Source organism: Pezoporus occidentalis, unplaced genomic scaffold, assembly GCF_034315485.1.
Source record: "Pezoporus occidentalis ecotype Australia unplaced genomic scaffold, CSIRO_AGI_Poc_V1 ctg209, whole genome shotgun sequence".
Classification (NCBI taxonomy): domain Eukaryota; kingdom Metazoa; phylum Chordata; class Aves; order Psittaciformes; family Psittacidae; genus Pezoporus; species Pezoporus occidentalis.
Genome location: NW_026913953.1, coordinates 803,681 through 824,379, shown reverse-complemented (window position 1 = coordinate 824,379; position 20,699 = coordinate 803,681). Strand labels below are relative to the sequence as shown.

The following is a 20,699-nucleotide window of genomic DNA, read 5'->3' as shown; positions in this document are numbered from 1 at the left end:
TTGAAAACGGACGTAAGAGAAGGTTAAAAGTAAAAGGAAAAAGGCAGCTTCCAGGAAAGAAAATACAATTCTTCCACAGTACCTACAAAACTGAAGTACATTAATTCAGGCCTGGGAAGTTGGGTCTCAGAGCACCTAGAGACAGTAGAATCAGAGCCACTATTCACCTCTTAAATTTGTGTGTGTGTCTTTTATTTTCCCCAGACTGTATGCTGCAGCTATAGCTTATTTGTCTGACAATTACTTTGTACTTGGTGCTTTGGTATGCAAAGGTTATTGGAATTTATATGCAAAGCTCAATGAATATAGAATTAAAAAAGGCCTCAGAGACATTGATGCAATGAGATACCAAATCACAGAACTTGTATCTTTATGAGGAACATTTGAATACAAAACACCAAGGTTTAGGACTTTTGCACATATTAATTCATAGCATTCCATGTTGTAAGAGGACTAAAGGGACTATCTTTCATCTTGGTCTGACATAGGAACTCTGCCAGATTTACTGACTTGCTGTGAGAAATCTTTATTTATAGATACATACCTTTAAAATGTAAATCAGAATGATGAGCTTGTCACCAGGCTACCTCTTGCAGCCCATAAAATGCTTGGTATTGCAGGTCACAAGAGATTTTGGGAACAAGGTGAGCAAACTGGTCAGCAAAACCAGACCCTAAACTTGACACTTTATTTTCTGTCTTGTATGAAAGTTACCAGAACTGAAATCGAAACAATTTTTATTTTACATCTATCCTCTTGGCAACAAGCAACTACCATGGCTCTGTAGGAGACCCTGGATTTTAGAAGGTATTACTATAACTGTGAAGAATTCTTACCTCACCTATGGCCCAGATGCTTTGTCTGTCTGGAGAAAAGAAGGAAAACCAGCTGCCCTATTGAAACCCCAGATGTTCTTCTTCAGGAGCCCAGTCCTCCTCTGTTCTCTCCAACTTCCGATAGGTCGTGCTTTGTGTTTGTACCCTACTCGGTGTGTTGTGAACTGTTCACTTCGGGATTACATTTTAAAGAAACCCAAGGCTCAGAAACTTTAAATACCAATGTCAGCAAAAGATTACAAAGTCTAGAAATGTCTTCTGTAGACAAACAATATTTACATTAATACTTTCAAATGCATTCAGTAACTGGAATGACAGCACCCATGGTATTTCCATTCTAGTGTGGTTGTTACTGATTTGTCTTCCTTCTGGTAAAAAACGCATATTGCGCTCTCTGTCTCACGCACACAGGCAAGCCCTCAAAAGACAGATGATGTGCTCTCAATCCATCCACAGATGGTCTCCACATCAGAGTTTGCTTTGCCATTTAGACCTCCTGCTTCACAGCCTCCTTTGGTGTTGCAGTCCCTATTTTCTGTAATTAACTTCTGTTCCTCCCCCCCTTTTTTTTTCACAAACGCTTTTTACTCTGATGCTTAGAGTCAACCATCCCTCCAAAGCACTGTGATATTTAACAGCATACGGAAAAAAATGTGGTTAGAGAACTGAGACACTTAAAGGAGACACTGCTCTCATAAGTGTGTATTCAAATTTTTGAATAGATATTCAGAGGGTGCTAATGTAGATAAGGGAGAAGCTATGAAACGGCTTATTACTAATTAACTGTATCTATTTCTCTCCCTTTTAAACTGTTTTTGTTTATCATTTCAGCTGGTAGGGTAATAAATTAAATTAAAGCTGCAGAAGACAATTATAATTAAGATTCAAAAAGCCAGTTGCCTGTTAGTAAACTACCAATTGATATTTATAGCTCTTTGCAAAGTATGCCACAGATTTGCATCAATAACATACTTCATAATCTCCAAACGTTTTACTCAGTAGCCTTTTATTTGCTATTGAAGGTAAGATTACTCTTCTCAAGCTGTCCTTTTTAAAAGTATCTCACTTTCATCTTGCTTGCAGAGTTCAGCAAACACAGATGCTCCAGTCCTTTCCTCTCCTATGAAATAGTAGTAACAGTACATAATTACTAACATCACACCATATAGAAAACCTTGCCATAAAGAACACACTGTGCATAGTTCAGCACTTAGAATCATAGAAAATTAGGGTTGGAAGGGACCTGAAGATCATCTAGTTCCAACCCCCCTGCCGTGTGCAGGGACTACGCTAAATCAGATCACCCAAGGCCTCTTACAACATCTTGCATTTTTACAGCTTCTTGTTTGAGTCATATCAGATATTCTATAGAAGGGAAACCAGACCACCATTCCAGGAAAGGAATCATCCACATTTGGGCAGAGCCCGAAACATAGAGGCTTAGGTTTTGTTCGTTTCACGGGGAAGTGCAGCAAGACCTGTTTAAAGATTTGAAAAAAAATTACTGAAGTGATAGATTTTGTGTTTGGTGTGTTACTGGGAGATTAATAACTATTTTTTATAATTTCTTTTAATTATTATAATGCATCTGTGTAACTCATTTTAGCTGTGTGATGAAGTGTAAATAATTGCAATGTGACTTCTTTGTGAAATGTGTTTCTTGTGTCATATGTTTGCTAAAGTTTGAGTGGCCTCATAGTACTAATTATTGAAGTCATTATGTGACACTGTGTGTGAGCCTATCATGTGAACAGCAGTAAGAGAACCAGATTAGGCATAGGTGACTGTCTGCCATCTACTGCTTAGGCATTGAAGGGGCAATTGATGAAGCATGAGGGTGTCCCATCTCATTCGCATCTCCTATTATGCCATGACTGTTCTTGAAACACAAGTGCCAGAAACTTATGAGCACCTGCATTTGCCCAAGATAGAGGACAGTGGTTATACGGTGAGGGTTAAATAGAGGTAGAATGTCAACGTTAGAAACTGTAGCCTGAATTGTGCCTGTAACTACTGCCACAAGCGAGGGGCTTGGAGATTACACCACACCATCTTGGATCCCTCTCAAAAATATAGCTGTCAACCTGCTCCTTGAGAATGAGGGTTAGAGGAGAGTGATCTGCTGATTCCTCAGCCTTCCTTGGTAGCAGGGTTCAGACAAGGGAAAGAAAGAAAGAAAACAAATTTACCTATGTCCTGCACATGTGGGAAACTTGTCAGCAAACCTATGTGAGGTATTCCCAAACCTGAACTAGGGCTGCAGCTTCCCCCAGCCACAATTGACTCTCCAAGTCAGCCTGTAAATACATTTTGTTTATTCTTCAAAGACACATATCTTACAGCTTTAGCTGAAAAAGCATGAGAGCTGAAAAGGGAGATGAAAATATGCAAAGAGAAATAGGCAGGACACCAGGTGGGGTCATGGACACAGGCGAAAGCTTCACTGGCATCACAACAAACAGAAAGGGTTGCAGCATAAGAGCATGAAGCCATCAGAAGGCTTGCCAGGAGACTGAGGTAACACAGGTTTCCCCTGCATCCCTTCACTTTGGAGCTAAATGATGTATAGGTTGGCTGAGAACAGGGTAAATCCAGGTGATTATGCAAATGTTTGTGCTTCCTATGCTGACTATCATGAATTTTATTATGAGGATGCAGGTGAACTGACTCGCCCCAGTACTGGCCAGATAATTACATGGTCATTACTAACCACATTACTGAAAGGTAAATATGCAGTTATTTTTTTCCATAAAATCAGCTCTTTCAACCTTCAGACTAATTCCACATTATTATGCAGCAGTATGTAATTACAATAAGACAGCTTCTACCGTCAAAGAAGCAGGCATTATTCCAAATTAAATCTGTCAGGGTTTTAAGTAAGCCATGCAATCTGACAGCAGGATTTGTCCTCTACCAGCTACCCAATAAGAATTCTAAAACTGTAAGTAGAAAATAGGTAGTCACAAGGCCCTGTTACCAGATGTAAACACTAACAATTCCTTTGCCATTCAGATTTGGAACCAAACCCACTTTTTCTTTCTTTTTTTCTTTTTCCTTTTTTTTTCTTTTTTTTTTTTTTTTTGTTTTTGTTTTTGTTTTTTGTTTTAGAAAGAAATGCATTATATGGAGAAGCATATAGCTCTAACACTTAGCCTTCCCATCCCAGAGTCCTGACTCCTGAGAGGAGGCACTGTGAAGTTTCTCTGGAGGTAGATGTTAGATAAAACAGAAAAGGGAAGGTAGTTTTATCATATTGCTGATGTTCCTTGTAACTCTTTTCATTTCTTGCAGGTACTGTTGCGTGATTCACCATGGAAAAATTGCTCTGCAGCATCCTGGTGTTCGGAATGGCTGTCATGGTCAATGCATGTCCCAAATATTGTGTCTGCCAGAACCTCTCTGAGTCACTGGGGACTTTGTGTCCCTCTAAGGGTCTCCTATTTGTACCACTAGACATAGATCGAAGGACTGTTGAACTCCGCCTTGGGGGCAACTTTATTATTAATATCAGCCGACAGGATTTTGCTAATATGTCTGGACTGGTTGACCTTACTTTGTCAAGAAACACCATCAGTTACATACAGCCCTACTCTTTCACTGACTTGGAGAGCCTTCGGTCTTTACATCTTGACAGCAACAGGCTGCCTGACATTGGAGAGGATATTTTGAGAGGCTTAATTAACCTTCAACATTTGATTTTAAACAACAACCAGCTAAGCAGCATTTCTGATGAAGCCTTTGAAGATTTTTTGCTGACATTGGAAGACTTAGACCTTTCCTACAATAACCTTAGAAACATTCCCTGGGAATCTATAAGGAAGATGATAAACTTGCACCAGCTCAGTTTAGATCATAACCTGATTGATTATATTACAGAAGGGACTTTTGCAGATCTTCAGAAATTGGCCAGATTGGATCTAACATCCAACAGACTTCAGAAACTGCCCCCTGACCCTATATTTGCCAGATCTCAAGTAATTCCGTTAGCTGTTACCCCGTTTTCTCCACCTTTGTCTCTCAGCTTTGGGGGCAACCCTCTGCATTGCAACTGTGAGCTGCTGTGGTTAAGGCGACTTGACAGAGATGATGATATGGAAACTTGTGCTTCTCCTCCAGGTCTAAAAGGAAGGTACTTCTGGTACGTACGGGAGGAAGAATTTGTTTGTGAGCCTCCTCTAATTACACAACATACTCATAAGCTGCTGGTTTTAGAAGGGCAGACTGCCACACTGAAATGCAAAGCCATTGGGGATCCCACCCCTATCATTCATTGGGTGGCCCCTGATGACCACCTCATTGGGAACTCTTCGAGGACAGCTGTCTATGACAATGGCACCTTAGATATCTTCATCACCACCTCTAAGGATTATGGGACTTTCACATGCATAGCAGCCAATGCTGCTGGAGAGTCCACTGCAACAATTGAACTCTCAATTGTTCAGCTCCCCCATCTCAGCAACAGCACAGGCCGAGCAGCCCCACCAAAATCCAGGCTCTCAGACATCACCAGCTCCAGCAAGTCTAATCGTGGCGACACAAAAGGTCCACCAGAAAGGGCTGTTCTGGTGTCAGATGTGACCACTACCTCAGCTTTGGTCAAGTGGACAGTGAGCAAGTCAGCCCCTCGGGTAAAAATGTATCAACTGCAGTATAACTGCTCAGATGATGAAGTCCTAATCTACAGGTAAATCCAATTGCTGTTTGGTCCTCTGATGATGGCAGGGAGCAGAAAGCAGGGTGTTCTCACTCTCTTATACTCTCAGACCTTCTACTCTCAGGTCACTGATTTGACTTTGAGGTAACACTGTCACCATTATAGTATGCAGTGTGGCATTAGTGGTGTCTGATAAATTTGCACTGGATCTTTCAGTTTATCTGTTGGTCTGTTCATCCCCCTTGTAAGTCATATATTACATATTTCTGTAGTATTCATTCTTTAACAACAGCTGTTTTCAGTAAAATTTCCCATTTAGGAAAAAATAATATCACACTTGGTAGTCTCCTTAAGAGGTTTAACAAAGAAAGAAAAACTTGACAGGCTAGAAGTCAGAAGTTTCCCTTTCCACCTCCTGTAGGTGGGATTGAAACATACTACTGAGAGGGGAAGCAATGTGGGAGGAAGTTTGTGCTGTCTACCCATAACTCAGGCTCCAATTATTCCATGATTCAAGATTTTGGGTTGTTAGCAAGAGATTTTTCACCTATATGAAAGAACTAATTCTTACTTTACTGACATCTGTTTCACACAGCTGTAATGGCTGACAACTTTGAGGTATTTAATGTTTTATACCATATTAAGTGCAAGGAGAGATAGAGATAATTTCAAAAGCAATCCCTGAATGTTCATTATGTTTCTCCAGTTATACAACTCAACTGACTTTTAATGATGTGAAGCAAGAGTTGGTTTTGCAGAGAAGAAGCAATACATTTTAGGGACTAAAAATGGGTGGGAACAGTACAGGAAAGCAGTGTTGCTGCTTTTTCCTTCTGTCTTGGAAGAATGATTGACATAGTATGTTCATGATAGTGATGAATCCCTTGAAACCACACTTTCCTGCCTTTTTTATTGCAAAGACAGCAGTATCAGATGCATTGAGCTGAAGTCTACATGGCTATGTGTGAGCTACCAGCAGAAGAATCTCATGGCAAAGTAAAAGCAAGAATTGCATCCTGAAGCCAGCGGAGAAAAACTGGATCTGGTAAAGGAATAATGGGATTTGAGTTTTGACTCTAATTTGAGAACAAATTTCTAGCCAAAACATAGTCAAATCTGATGATTTCCTCAGTAGTCTGCTGCCCTACGGCCTACTCTGTCCTTTGACCACCTGGAGTGAGAGCTGAGGCACTAGTCAAAAAGACAGGTAGTAAATGTTTGAGTGATGCTTTTAACTCACAGTGAAATGTAATTATTTCTTTCAGAACTGCTTAGTTTACATAGAGAAAATTTTGTTCTAGCAATGCTTTTGTGTCAATCAGCTTTAGAACAGAAATAATAAAGTGATTTATTTACCTACTCCAAACTATCTCTTTGCCAAAAGTGGGAATATTGACATGAAAGTCCAAAGAACATTCTTTTTAAAGGCTATTTATTCAAATATGAAATAATCTGAGAATTTCAGTTCTGTTAACTTTCATTCCTCAATTATCAAAATATGCTGTAACAAATCAATTAGCAGGTGGGAATTATTTGCCTTGCTCTGGCTGAGATACAGAGGAACTAATATGTGTTAGCTCTGGGACTTCCAACTATGTGGAGTTAGGTAGAATGAAAGGATAAGATAAGTAATAATAAAGTACTAGGAATAGAATGAAAGAAAATTTGACAGTGTCAGGTTTTCCTGAGGCAAAGCTTTTGGCAAAAGCTCAATGCTATTTAAGATCCTGAGCCCAGTCAAAGTGTGAAAAAATATTCTGAAGGTTGTGTATAGTCGTATGACACTGTATAGTGAATTTGGCCCAGAGAGCAGGAATATCTGCAAACAAAATGCAGAAGCTGTCAGGTGTTGAAAGTGGCTAGTCGTGTTGATTTGTTGAGAAGGAGGATGGCCAGGGTAAATAAAACAAAACAATGCAGAAGTGAAGACATGCAATCTAGTAGGTGGAGGGGTGAGAATTGGATGCCATGGGCAAAAAAATGAGAGAAAGATGCCATCTTGCCAGCCTGGTCTGGAGGAACAAGTGGCTGTCAAGGTGTCAGGCAACCCTAAATTCTTATCTGGTCCCCACTGCCACCTCTCAGTGAGGTTTTGGCCCTTTGTTGCTTTACTTGGTTGTGGCTCAGTTTTCCAAGAACACAATGAGAAAAACAGTGCTATTTCCGTAAGTCTTTCATCAGGCCTTTTTGAGGATTCACTGATGATGCATAGCTCTTTACATTCACAGCTCTCAAAAGCACTTCACCAAAGAAAACAGATTTTTTTTTTTTTTCTCTATATTTTGCACTGGGCAAAAATGAAGCATTGAAAGATGAAGTGAATTGTCCAGTGTCTGAGAGTTAATCAATGGTACTCATAATATCAAAACCAGCTCCTGTGACTTTCAGTCAGGGAACCACTCACCCCTTAGAGTTAATTACCTAAAGCTGTTTTGCTTTAATTGGTCAGATGCATATCACTGCAATGAGCATGTGGAAAAACCTAAGGGAAAAGGATTTCTACAGTGCTCTGCTCTATAAATTGCTGTGTATGTGCTATATGGAATGAGATGCTGCTTAGCTGATGGGCACTTAATGTTAAGATTTGTCAATATGTCAGGACTGAGGCACACTGGCTGTGCTCAGTTTGAAGGAATCCTGCTTCACTAGTAAAAAATGTATGCACAGAAGACAAGACTTTTTTCATTAATGTTGTACTCACAATGAAAGAGTGAAAGTTCTTCCCTCCCTATTGTTGTTAACATCTTTCCTGATCATTACCAAGGACACCAGTCCCATTCCTGCTTCTACCCAGCTGTGATCTTCCACTTGTAGAAGCTGCAGATGGTAGAAAGGGGACCTCAGTGGGGTGAGATTTGCCCTATGAAAATTCAGAGGTGCAGTGACAAGCATTGTCTGTTAGGCCTCTTGATTTCACTGATCTGAAATAATCTGAAGTTTGGCTTTAGATATAGCATAATGAGGATTAGCAAGAGGAGCACAGTTTTTCTGCTTCCACTATCTGACCTTCACTTGTATTTGCTGTCTCAGGCCATTGTTGAAGTTAGCAGCAGGTCTTTGTCTCTTTCAGTAGATTCAGGATGCAAGTTTCTGATACCGATCAAATGAGCGCAGTCCTGGATCAGCACTCTGTTCTGCATGGCTTCTGAGAGAGAGAAGGAGAAGCTGGAGGAAAGGGAGTGATAGCTTGTGCTCATGTCTCAGAGAGGCAGGTTGATCAATATCAACTTGCACAGACAGCAACTGCCCCTAACACTGGCACCAGATCAATAACCAGAGGCTGCTCAGAGGTGACATGCTATATTATTTTTTGTACACCACTGGCAGTAGCGAATGTTCCTTCTTTAACAGAGCATGCACTTAACTCTTAGCAGTATCTCAGAACTTCCAGAAACTGCTTTGACCTGTGCTCACATTAAAAAAAGACCCTACAACAGGGGCCTGTGCTGGAATTGTCTGTCACACGCAGGTGAACACCATTGCTTTACTGACCTATGTGTCTCCCAGTGAGTGAGCTCTCTCTGATTTTTCCATGCACTGGTTTTAGTAATCCTGTTGTCAAGATAGTGATATTGTTTCACCTGGAACAGAAACAGGATTCCTCTCTTTCTAGGCAGAGTGAGAGGAAACCTTGTTTTGTTGTTTGGGTTTGAGGTTTGGTTTTGTCTAAGTTGCTTTTTTGTTGTTTTTTTTTTTTTCTTCTTTATTTTTCCTAGTTTTTGATTTGTGTTTCTTATTCATTCTTAACTTTTCTTTCCTCTTCACTCTCCTTAATTTGTCTTTCCTCTTCACTCTCCTTAACTTTTGCCAACTCACCTTTGTGACATTCAAACCCATGCTACCCTGGATGGAGAAAATGGCAATTGTTGGTAAAACATTAAGAAGCCACATCATGACCAGCAGGTGCCACAGAAATAACAGATTGCTATCTCTGTCTTCTGTTCACACACAGGTTATGAGAGCAAGCCCTTTTGAAGTGGAAATAAAAAAAAATCCCTGAGAACTGCAACTCATTTTTTTTTAAAGTACTGTCACATAATAAGGTCTTTTTTTTTGGTGCATGTGGCCATGGTTCATGTTGCTCTGATCCAGCAAGCTGGATATACATGGGCACTAATGGGATGTGCCCACGAGTGTTAAGGGATCTGATTAATGTCAGCATGAAGACATTAACTTTGAACAATCATGGCACTTGGGAAAAATCCTGAGAACTGGAAGAAAGCAAATATCACTTCTGTCTTCAGAACAGGCAAGAAGGAGGACCCAGGGAACTACAGTCAATGCAGCCTCACCCCCAATCCCTGGAAGATGATGGAGGAGCTAATCCTGGGTATATTTTCTAGGAATGTGATGGACAAGAAGGTGATTTGGAGTCATCAGCCCAAACCTGATAACATTTTATGATGAAATAACTAGGTTGGTAGAAGAGGTGAGAGATCAGTAGAGGACTATCTTGAAGTCACTATGGCTTTCAACACTGTCTTGGAAGATTGTTGTAGAGAAGCTCATGAAGTATGGGCTGCATGAGCAGTGTCATGGATTTAAAACTAGACAAGTGGCTGAGCCAGGGGAGTTGTGATGAGTGGCATGAAGTCTAGTTGGAGACCAGTAATTAGCAGTATATCTCAAGAGTCAGTGCTGTTCTACAACCTCTTTAACATCCTATCCTATTTAATATCTTCATTAATGTCCTGTATGATGGCATAGGGTATACCCTCAGCAGTTTGCTGATGGCACGGAATTGTGAGGAGTGCCTGATAGAACAGTGTCATCCAGAGAGGCCTCAACAGCCTGGAGAAATTGGTGGTTAGAGGAACCCCATGATATTCAGCAAGAGGAAATCCCAAGTCCTAACACTGAGGAGGAATAAACCCATGCACCACATATGCTGAGAGCTTTGCAGAAAAAGATCTGGGAGTCCTGGTGGACATGAGATTAAACATGAACCAGTGATGCACCTTTGCCATAGGCTAATGGTACCCTGGGCTGCATTAGGAGGAGTGTTGCCAGAAGGTCAAAGGAGGCGATCCTTCCTCTCTATTCAGGATTGGTGAGGCCACACCTGAAGTACTCTTCTGGCTTCTCAGTACAAGAGAGACATGGGCATACTGGCAAGAGTCCAGCAAAGAGCCACTAAGATAATTAAGGAACTGGAGCACCTCACATATGAGGAAAGGCTGAGAGACCTATGACTGTTCAGCCTGGAGAAGAAAAAGCTCAGGGGAGAGCTCATCAATGTGCAGAAATATCTGAAGGGAGAGTGCAAGGATGGAGAGTCAGGCTTTTCTCAGTGGTGCCCAGTGCTAGGACAAGAGGCACCATCTAAAGGTACACAGGAGGTTCCATGTGAACCTCACAAAATACTTTTTTACTGTAATGGTAACTGAGCACTGGTATAGGTGGCCCAGAGAGGTGCTAGAGTCTCCATTTTTGGAGATATTCAAAAGCCATTTGGATATGGTACTGGTAACTGCGTCTGTCTGGCCCTGCTTGAGCAGAGAGGCTGGACGAGACAACCTCCAGAGATTCCTTATAGCCTCAACCACACTGTGTTTCTGTAATCCTCAGTGCTGTTCAGGCCAGCACTTCCTTTAACGCTGTGAGTTAATCTCTGAAGAAAAGATAATTGTAACTATCCCTCTAGAAAAATACAAAGTGATTTGCAAAGGCCAGAGCCAGGTAAATTCTGTTTAGCATGTTTAGAGATATGTGGGTTTAATGCAGCAGCTTTCATCCTTTTCTGTAATATAAACCACCCTTAAACACACACAGATGACAATAAATGTGTATTATACCCATCACTTTTGGTGAAGACCAGAAGTGTGTTTACAAAACACACAAGTGAAAAGTACCTCTTATTTGAATAAAAAACATGCATGAAGAGTAACCAGTGTCCAAGAGAGAAAGGGATGGAAAAAGACCAGTGTACTTGGACTTAAGTCATAGCAGTGTACTTAGACTTAAGGTTGAAGAGGCAAACTCTAGGAGACCTGCTCTATCATAGAAATCCTACCTGCTCTGGAAAACTTGAGAGTAGATTTTTCTTAGCCTAAACTCTCCTTTCACAAGTGTTTCAGATGTTTAAGAACAGACTTACAATCAGGTCAACTTAGGCACTGGCATAGTTAATGCATTTTGAATATGGGATTCAGCTGAAATACAAAAATTTTCAAAATAGAATCTTTGGGGCTCAGTTTCCCATCTGTTACCTGGGATGACAGCACTGGCTTGCCTCACAGGGATAAATGCATTAGAAAATACTGTGGAACCAGGAGCCCACATAAATTAATAGGGAGAATGTTGCTTTGAAGTCATTGTGTGGTCTGCAGCAACAGAGATAGTCATGAACGATTAAGATGGAGCATTACATAACTGCAACGCTTAAATTCAAGTAAGGCATCTGGGGACAGAGATTGTGTCTTTGTTTTATGTGCAGAGCACCCTACATGATGTGGGACCAAATCTCAGTTTTGGCCATCAGGTATTGGTGAAATATAGAAATTCACTACTATTTCAAAAGATGAATAAATCTGCAAGTGTTTTGAGGAACTTCCCAGGTCATACTTAGCCTGCTGGCTGTGTTTTGAGTTAAAGTGATGACACAGCCACTTAAAAATGTGCATATGAAGTGCAACACTGCCATTAAATTTATGGAGATTTAGATGTTTTATTTTGTGGTGTTTCATACTAAGGGTGATAAAAACAGCAGTACAAATAAGAATTACTGTAGCACTATAGTCTCCCTAGCTTATAAATTCAGCACTGGAAGAAAAAGTATTTTATATATTTATGAATGCTTATTTTTTCCATATATATTTTATGTAGCATGCAGTCTAAGCATTAGAATATGAATAAATAGCTCCATATCTCCAGTCTATTTAAACAATGGTGCTATGGATTTGATTACCTAAACAGTATAATAATGATTTACATTTACACAGCTCCTTTTACTGCAAGTGCTTTACAGAGTGACTGAACCAACATCACTCCACCAACCACTGCTATCCTGTCATCTCTCAGTTAAACATTAGCTGCAGTTTGGCAGTCAGGTGATAGTGCAACTCTATGAGTAAAAAATAACTTCAGCCTCAGTACTTGTGGATACTTTAACTTAGGTAATTAGTTAATTGCTTCTGTAATTAACTGAGTTTGAATTTCCCACAATGTATTAGGATAAATATACCCATGCACTCTTCCAGTCAGCTGCATGTCAGTAAGAAAATGCTTTATGATGAAAGTTCTGCAAACTTCATAAATATCTAGATTGTGTAAGGATGTTCTCTCAAACAGCAGTGCCACAGTGCCACTGTCTAGATTGGTAGTGTTTCTTGCAATGAAAGCCTCCTGTGCAGAGGTCTACCAGCTAAAGACTGAAAACAGGAAGCAATGCCCTGCTGCTGTTAGAACACGTAGTCTCAACAGCCTGATACTGTAGTGAAGCATGATTACAATATTTTCCCTCTGAGGAAAGTTAGCAATACATAGCTTTGGTAATTTTAGAAAAGGCAGGGGATTCATTTATTCTGAAAGTCCTGAACATCTTTCCTTACTCATGATTCGGACTGAAGTGGGTTCATTCAAGTGAAGAGTTACAGGTAAATGCCTGCCACTATTTTACCCCATTTTCAGTTCCACCTCTAGGTACTGCCACTAGGCACTAACTTTCGTTCATGGCTCACAGCTGGCACAACAATCCCTCCTAAGCCTCCACACATGAGCCAGTTATTCTGGCTACATTGTATCTAGGATACAAACTTTGATTTGGTCAAAGCATTTATATATTTAGACACTGACTAAGGTAACCACTGGGAGGAAGGACATCACATGAAGACATTAATTATCATGTATTAATCATTGGTATTTGACAGGTTGAGACAGCAACTGTATAAAAATAAAAAAGTGAAGTTACAATCCCAAAGGGAAGCAAAATTTGTATAAGCGGAGCAGTGAAATTTTGACATAGATGTTTGGTACTTCAGGTCATTTGAGAGTGTTTTGCAGCAGTAGTGTGCATTGACTCTTAGAGGACCTTCAGCAAATGCAAGCTTGCTGAAAGGCATCAGGCATAATGAAGAAGCTGCTTCACAGAAACATGTATTCTGAGACTGTGGGGGTTTGGGGTTTAATTTGCACCTGTTGAAAAAAAGCTTCATCTAGCCTTTACTTTTTATTTTGTTTTTCTTGCTGGGAGAAATACAGGGACAAGGGAGGGTTAGGGTGCTTTTTTTGGCTGCTTGTGTTTATTCCCTTCCCCCCTCTTGCAATCTGAGACATGTTTGAAGAATAAGAAAGAAAATGTGGTGGAAATGAGAAAAATTGCATTATTACCAGATAATGAGGTGGAAAATGGAACTATAAAATGTGAAAGAAATATAAATATATTTCTTTATAAATATAATGAATAAATGAAAAATAAGCAAGAGTTAAAGTAGATTTACCTCTTAGTATTGTTATGAAAGTAATCCTAGGTTGCTATGATAAATCATCATCATTCACCTGATGTATGCATAGAAACTGAGGAGAAATCCATTTGTGAGAGCCACTTCAGTTCATGATGAGCAGAGGCAGACCGTGCAGATGCTACCCAGACCGATATTTTCTTGCTTGATAACTGCCACAGAAAGGCAAAATACTAAATGACCTCTGATCCCTACAGGAGATACGTCCCTTTACGTGAGTATGTAAAACATATGCGAGAGCATGTGAGAGGGTTCTTGCATTACTGCTGCCCAATCTGCACTCTGCAGTGCCCCAGCGTAGCAGAGAAGGGTAGGACAGCATCTTTCACTGTCTTGGAGGCATTCTCATTTCCTTCGAAGTTTAACAGCAGTCAAATAACATTTAGTGAGGTATGTGAAGAGATTGTATGCTGCAGTTCTACCCCTGAGCTCAATCTCAGGTGCTTGAATGCAAAGACACAGAGCCTGAATCTCATTTTAGCCCCTGTAGTGCTGCTGTGAAGAAATCCACTAGAGCCAAGGGCAGTGTGCAGGGTGGAAAGGAAATCAGAATTGGTTTTCAGCATAAGCTAGTAGTACTCTCATTTTCTCTCTGCTGCTAATTATTTATTTAGCTCATCAAAGGCTCAGCACTTTTATTTGAGGGTAATTCAGGATGAGCTAACACCTGCCCATAACATCTGCCACATCCCCTCCCTCAGCTGCTTTGAACTGGAATGCCAGGAGGTGTCTCCACCCATCATTGCAATAATGAGCTACACATCTGATGCCAAAAAGAACTATTGAAATAAGATTTTGATTAAGCTTCAGGTGAGTCAACAATCTGATCTCTAAATGAAAAGTTTTAACACATTCAGATTCATGCCAATCCTGAATATTAAGAAGCCAGCACAGAGTTGCACAGTTACTACTATCTTTCATATTTCAAATCTAGGACAGTTTTATAGCAGTTCATGTGCTGCTCTATGAAACAACTGTTGCTACTTGCTTATCTTTTAATGGTAACAACCTTCCAGGTCATTCATAGTCACGTAAAATAAGAATAGTTAACACTGATAGTTACAGGTAACTGATCAAATGCTTGACTCAGCATTCAGGAGTAGCCATCATTGACTCTGATGGGCTTTCATTCAGTCTGAAAATCTTGTATTTTAGGGGTTACCATTGTTTTCTAGAGAGACAAATGGAGGAATAAGGAGGTTAAATATTTAGCTTAAGGTAATTTGGTAAACCAATTGAAGAAACAACATGATTCACAGCTGGGAGTAGTCCTGGTAAAGCCTTCAATGTGTTCATAATAAAGTCCTTCCTCACATTTCAAATCAGATAATTTCCCATCATAAAGTCATAATTTGGAGATAAAATATAGCATTCTTGATGCTGTTACTGCTGTTAAATGCAGGTTAGAAATCTGTTGACTTGGGAAAGGCATCTTCAATAGTATCAAACTCAGATCAGGGCTTCGTTGTAATCATGTACCTATACAACAGAAGTGTGCAGTCTCCTTAAAGGAACAGTAAAAACAATGAGTCTTGATTTCGTAGAATCACAGAATGGTTTGAGTTGGAAAAGACCTTAAGATCATCTATTTCCCAGGGACACCTTACACTAGACCATGTAGCCCAAGGCTCTGTTCGACCAGGCCTTGAACACTGCCAGGGATGGAGCATTTACTATTTCTTTGGGAAACCTGTTCCAGTGCCTCACCACCATCACAGTAAAGAACTTCTTCCTTATATCTACTGTGAACTTACCCTGTTTCAGTTTAATCCCATTACCCCTTGTCCTATCACTACAGTCCCTTATGAAGAGTCCCTCTCCAAGATCCCTATAGCGCCCCTTCAGATACTGGAAGGCTGCTATGAGGTCTCCACAGAACCTTCTCTTCTTCAGGCTGAACAGCCCAAACTTTCTCAGCCTGTCTTCATATGGGAGGTGCTCCAGCCCCTTTATTATCATCATGGTCGTTCTCTGGGTTTGCTCCAACAGTTCTATGTGCTTCTTATGTCAAGGACACCAGAATTGCATACGTTACTCCAAGTGCAGTCTCACAAAAGTGGAGTAGAGGGGCAAATTTCCTCCATACTTTGTATGTGTAATTTCCTCCATACTTAGTGTATGTAATGCACACTTAAGCACCCAAAATGCTCCACTTGATGTCCAAATTTTCACTTCTTCAGGTGTTGCCTGCATCAGGTTTGCAAAACTCCTTGTCTCCCCAGTGCTGATCCATTAAATTCCAGGTGTTTTCAGAGATCCACTATGATCTCTTCTCCATTTTGTGTCACAGCTGCTGACATCTCGGTCCTTTTAGGAGACATGGAAAAACTACCAGTGACAACAGAGTGTGACTCCTAGCCTTTCTAAATCTGTGTCTGAGAACTTGCTCCCTCCCCTCACCTCAGCCTTCGTTTTAACTGGGACAACAACAATCTAGGTAATTTCCAGATTACTAAGAAATCTCCTTTAAGAATGGTGACCCTAGAGTAAAAATAGTGGCTGAAAACTACTTGTTTGAGGGAGAGGATGATTTATTTTTATCCACAGGTGTTTTGCACGTATAGTATTCCTAAAGCATATTCAGATGTTATGGCCTTATTTCGCTGCCATAGCTGCAGATTCACCTATCTAATTGCTTGTTCTGAATTTCCTGTTATACCTTCTTTTTCATACTTGGCTTTCTGCTTGTATGCTCAGGACTTTTTTTTTTTTTCAGAAAAACTGTACTTTTTATACAATGATTGCACCAATTAACCCAAACATAAGATAGAAATGATACAGCTCTAATACCTTAGAGAAATTACGTAGAACCCGTAATGTGAAAATTATAGACCTCTAAAAGACACAACACCAGAAAAATAAAAAAGGGCGGATACACTGGACTAAATACATTATATCATAAAGCCTTCATTGGCTTTAGCTCTTACAAGCCTTGTTACTTTTGGATTTGCATATAATAAGCATATCTTCTGAGCACAATATATGCATTCAGAGTAAGCAAAAGTCATTCTTTTCAGGTGATCCAGTACAAGGTAGATGCAACATTTGTTTCTCATTCAAATCTCTTTTGAATCTTTAATTGAGATGCTGATGGTGAGTAGTCTCTGTGTTAATGCTCTGGTCAGGGAAAGATGAAAGAAAAGTATTTCAGAGAAGCTGAGAACCTTAAAACTTGAGACAGAAATCAGAGTCATGCTCCGTGTAACTCTTTGAGTGTTGTAGGTTTTCAATGAAGGCTTGTACTACAAGGAAGTCATTTATCCTTTCTCTGATCTTAAAAGGGCACAGCAGAAATGTAGATCAAATTTTCAATGGTAAAGGAAGAAAATATTAGGTAATGGATGTCTTTGAAAACGTAATATGAGTTATTTCGTTGCCATATTACCCTTTTCCCCCAATATGAATTGGGGGAATAATAATGTCTTGATTTACAGTCTAATATAAAGGCAATAGAGACATGTACCCTGTAATCCATAATAATTGTAATGGGGCCAAGTACAAAGGTAATCCAGTCCTATCTGAGGATAACAAGCTAGTACTGCAATCTGAAGTAACCTTGAAACTATAATGTCATTGAGAAACTTCTCTGTTTAAAATGAAACGTTCTGATATTCAAAAAGCAGCCCAGCCAGCAGGCAGATAGATCTGCCTCATTTCCACAGCCCTGCTCATGTCTCAGAATCACAGCATGATCATATCAGGTCCCAAAGTATTTGACAGGAACACCACAAAGCGATGCTTTCCATGGAAGGAAATGGGAATTAATTTCAGCCTTTGGGCACTTTAGAGTGGAGCAAAATCACCTGTGTGCCACAGGAGCACAGAGAGAGGCACTAGTGCTGAGCAAGAGAGATATTTAGCTAACATTCTCAGATGAGGGAGAGCTCATCCACTGGAGGTTACAGCTGTGCTTTTAGGGTGGTTAAAAAAACCCTGTAGACAGCAAGGTAAGGCAATACCATAACCTCCTTCTGGTTTACAGATTAGTTTGTGTGCAGAGATGAAGAGTTTGAGACAGCCAGCATTAGAAGTGAATTTGTGATGAATTTGCCCATCTGTCCTCCCTCCCCTTCCTCTTGCATAATTTTGAATTTGCCTCAGTTTTAATTTTGTAATATATTTATTACCTTATAATTTACTTCATTTTGACAAGAAAACAAATGCAAGAGCTGTTTGTTCAACCCAACACTTTTTTCTCTTTTTTTTTTAAATTATCTGTTTATTCAATCAGCTTGGATTTTGGAATTGCTTCTTATGCAGATATCTCAAACCCTTCTCTGAATTTTTCTCAGAGTGGGGATTGCACAGGCAGTAGCTGCCTGATAGACATATGGGCAGCTAACAGTGTCAAGGCACCCCACCAGCAGCTCTGCTGTCTGGCAGATTGCCTCAGGTAGTCAGGCTAGATGAATCAGTCCTTCTGCGAGTGCTGAGAGTGGGAGCTGCTTGTTCTGCTTGTGCAGAATGAGAAGTACACATGATAGTGATTACTGAGCCTCCCCGCATGTTGTACTGCAGTGTTGGGATGCAGATCCAAGCGAACTTGAATTTTGCTAATATGAGTATGTACAGGCAGAATTTCAGCTTTCAGGTTACTCTGGGGCAAGTTGGGGTCACCAGCCTGCTGTGTGCAAAGGTTTATGGCCTGGGAATGTCATGGGGAGGAATTTGACAGCACTGCCAGGGTTGGGCAACAGGAGAGGTGTAGAGAAATTAAGGTAATTGGCTTGAAACCATCCTGTCTTTCTTTGTGTCTTCACTTTCATCCCTGAAAGGGAGCCAGATGTTTGGTAAGCTGAGCAGGCAATAGAGACAAGAACACCTCTGCTTCTCTCCCCCACTCCTTTGATGATTGCAGCCTCCTCCTGTTGCTGTTACGATGGTGTGAGTGTCCTGCTCTGAAAGTAGGAACAGCCACCATGGAAGGAGTCACCTCAGTGACCACAGGCTGCTGGCTGAGCAGAGGGCAATGACAGCCCCATGTGCTCTGGGTGGTTAGACAAACCTCCTGCACCCTCAGTGGCATGAGCAATGCTGCAATCTCTCTGTAGCAGTACTGCAGAGGTACCTCTGATAGATGCCTGGCTCTTGTATAATTTACTTAGAAACATAGAATCACAGAATAGTTAGGGTTGGAAAGAAGCTGAAGATACCTAATTCTAACCCCCTGCCACGGGCAATGCCTCACACTAGACCATGTTGCCCAAGGCTCTGTTAAACCTGGTCTTGAATACTGTCAGAGATGAAGCATTTATGAGACATGTGGAGGTCACAAGGTTATAAGTATGGCTAGTAGTTCAAATTCTGTTTTCTTTCTCAGGGACACTAATGCCTTTTGTGAGATGAAGAACTGTTTGCCAGGGGAAAGATGAAATAAACACTGGGAGCAGGATTCATGCCTGTGAAGAGCATTAATAAAAGCCTGAGGGACCACAGCAGTCCCATTTCAGGGTTCAGTACTGCACTTTGTTACTGCACCAGGTTAGAGTGGGACGAAGAGGTGATGAGACCTTGTGCAATACAAACTCTTACTAATGGAAGCATGTGAAATTTTAGCTGTTGTTTGGGACTTTTTCTACACTAAAAGATAATACTGATGTTCATTTCACCTTTTCTCTTTGTTTTTTCCCATCCAGGCTCTTCATGATAGATAATTATATTGTCTGTGATTTATTTAACTAATTGTGCCAGAGTTGGAGTATTTTTTCAGAGTAAATCCTTTTATTTAATTTTTCTTAAGCAGCTTCTGTTTGGGTTTTCTCCTAGAATTTTCTTTGTATGTCATTATGTGGTAGCACAGATGTTTATAACTGGTTTCATTGGGGTGTTTAAATATGACAGTTATCCAAGTGGAGTGAAAGGAACAGCAGTATGGAAGGCAGAAGTGGCATACTCCTGGAAGTAGCACACTGACTTACAAATTCTGCAGAATTTTGTTGATATTTTTGCAATAATATTTGGAAAATAATGATACAGCTTTACTCCTGCAAAAGTTATATTAATCTTCATATTAACACCTTTAAAGAACACATATCTAGCACATATAAGGCTTTTTGAATCTGGCCTTTGCATCTCCAAACAAACAAAAAAATCCCTTTCTTTAGCAGGCTTAGTTTGTCAGTATATAAATCTTGTTTCTGTTGCTAGCTGTACAAAGGGCAAAGATTTCATTGCTCACTGAGGTGGTGAACTAGTGGTTACAGGTAAATGTAATCAAAGCTGTCTGGTCTTTCTTGAAAAGCCCAAAGAAGACAAGCAGTAACACAGAGAAGCAGGCAAGGAGAGCTGCTCCTTGGCCTGATAAGCACACATAGTGGTAAGTTTTATGTTGTTATGTCATGGAATTGTAACCTGTGTATTTTTTCTAGTGATGTCTAACTCTTTCAAAGTCTATATAACCTTGTAGTGGTGATGTCCAATCATGCTTCTCCATCCTGTGCTATTTCATAGCTGCCCATTTAGAGTTACAAGGTGGTGTTCAACTATCAAAGGTGTTATTGAGCAAAGTCTTAGTACGAGTTTTTACTGTCTCCCTGCTTTCACTGTGTGTATGTGGGACTGTGCTGTAGACAGTTTTCTTCCTTCTTCTTTCTTGGCACCCCTTGGATGTGGCTAATCACAGTAACAAGGCCAGTGCTTTGATGAAACAGTTAGGAACCTACATTTATTATAAACTTAATCAGGATCTTGCTGTAGCTCAAGGTGGCCAAGCTGTGAGCTTACAGCTGCATGGTGCTGAGAATCATCAAG

General features: G+C 40.3%; 1 protein-coding gene across 2 annotated transcripts in view; it reads left to right on the top strand.

Moving 5' to 3' along the window:
- LRFN2 (leucine rich repeat and fibronectin type III domain containing 2) overlaps window positions 1-20,699 on the top strand; it is a 218,012-nt gene that overhangs the window by 123,422 nt on the left and 73,891 nt on the right. For both annotated transcript variants that reach the window (XM_062619077.1, XM_062619076.1), the window contains exon 2: window positions 4,128-5,520. In XM_062619077.1, the coding sequence (XP_062475061.1) occupies window positions 4,148-5,520 (1,373 nt within the window). In that variant the 5' untranslated portion in view covers window positions 4,128-4,147. The remainder of the gene's footprint in view (window positions 1-4,127; window positions 5,521-20,699) is intronic.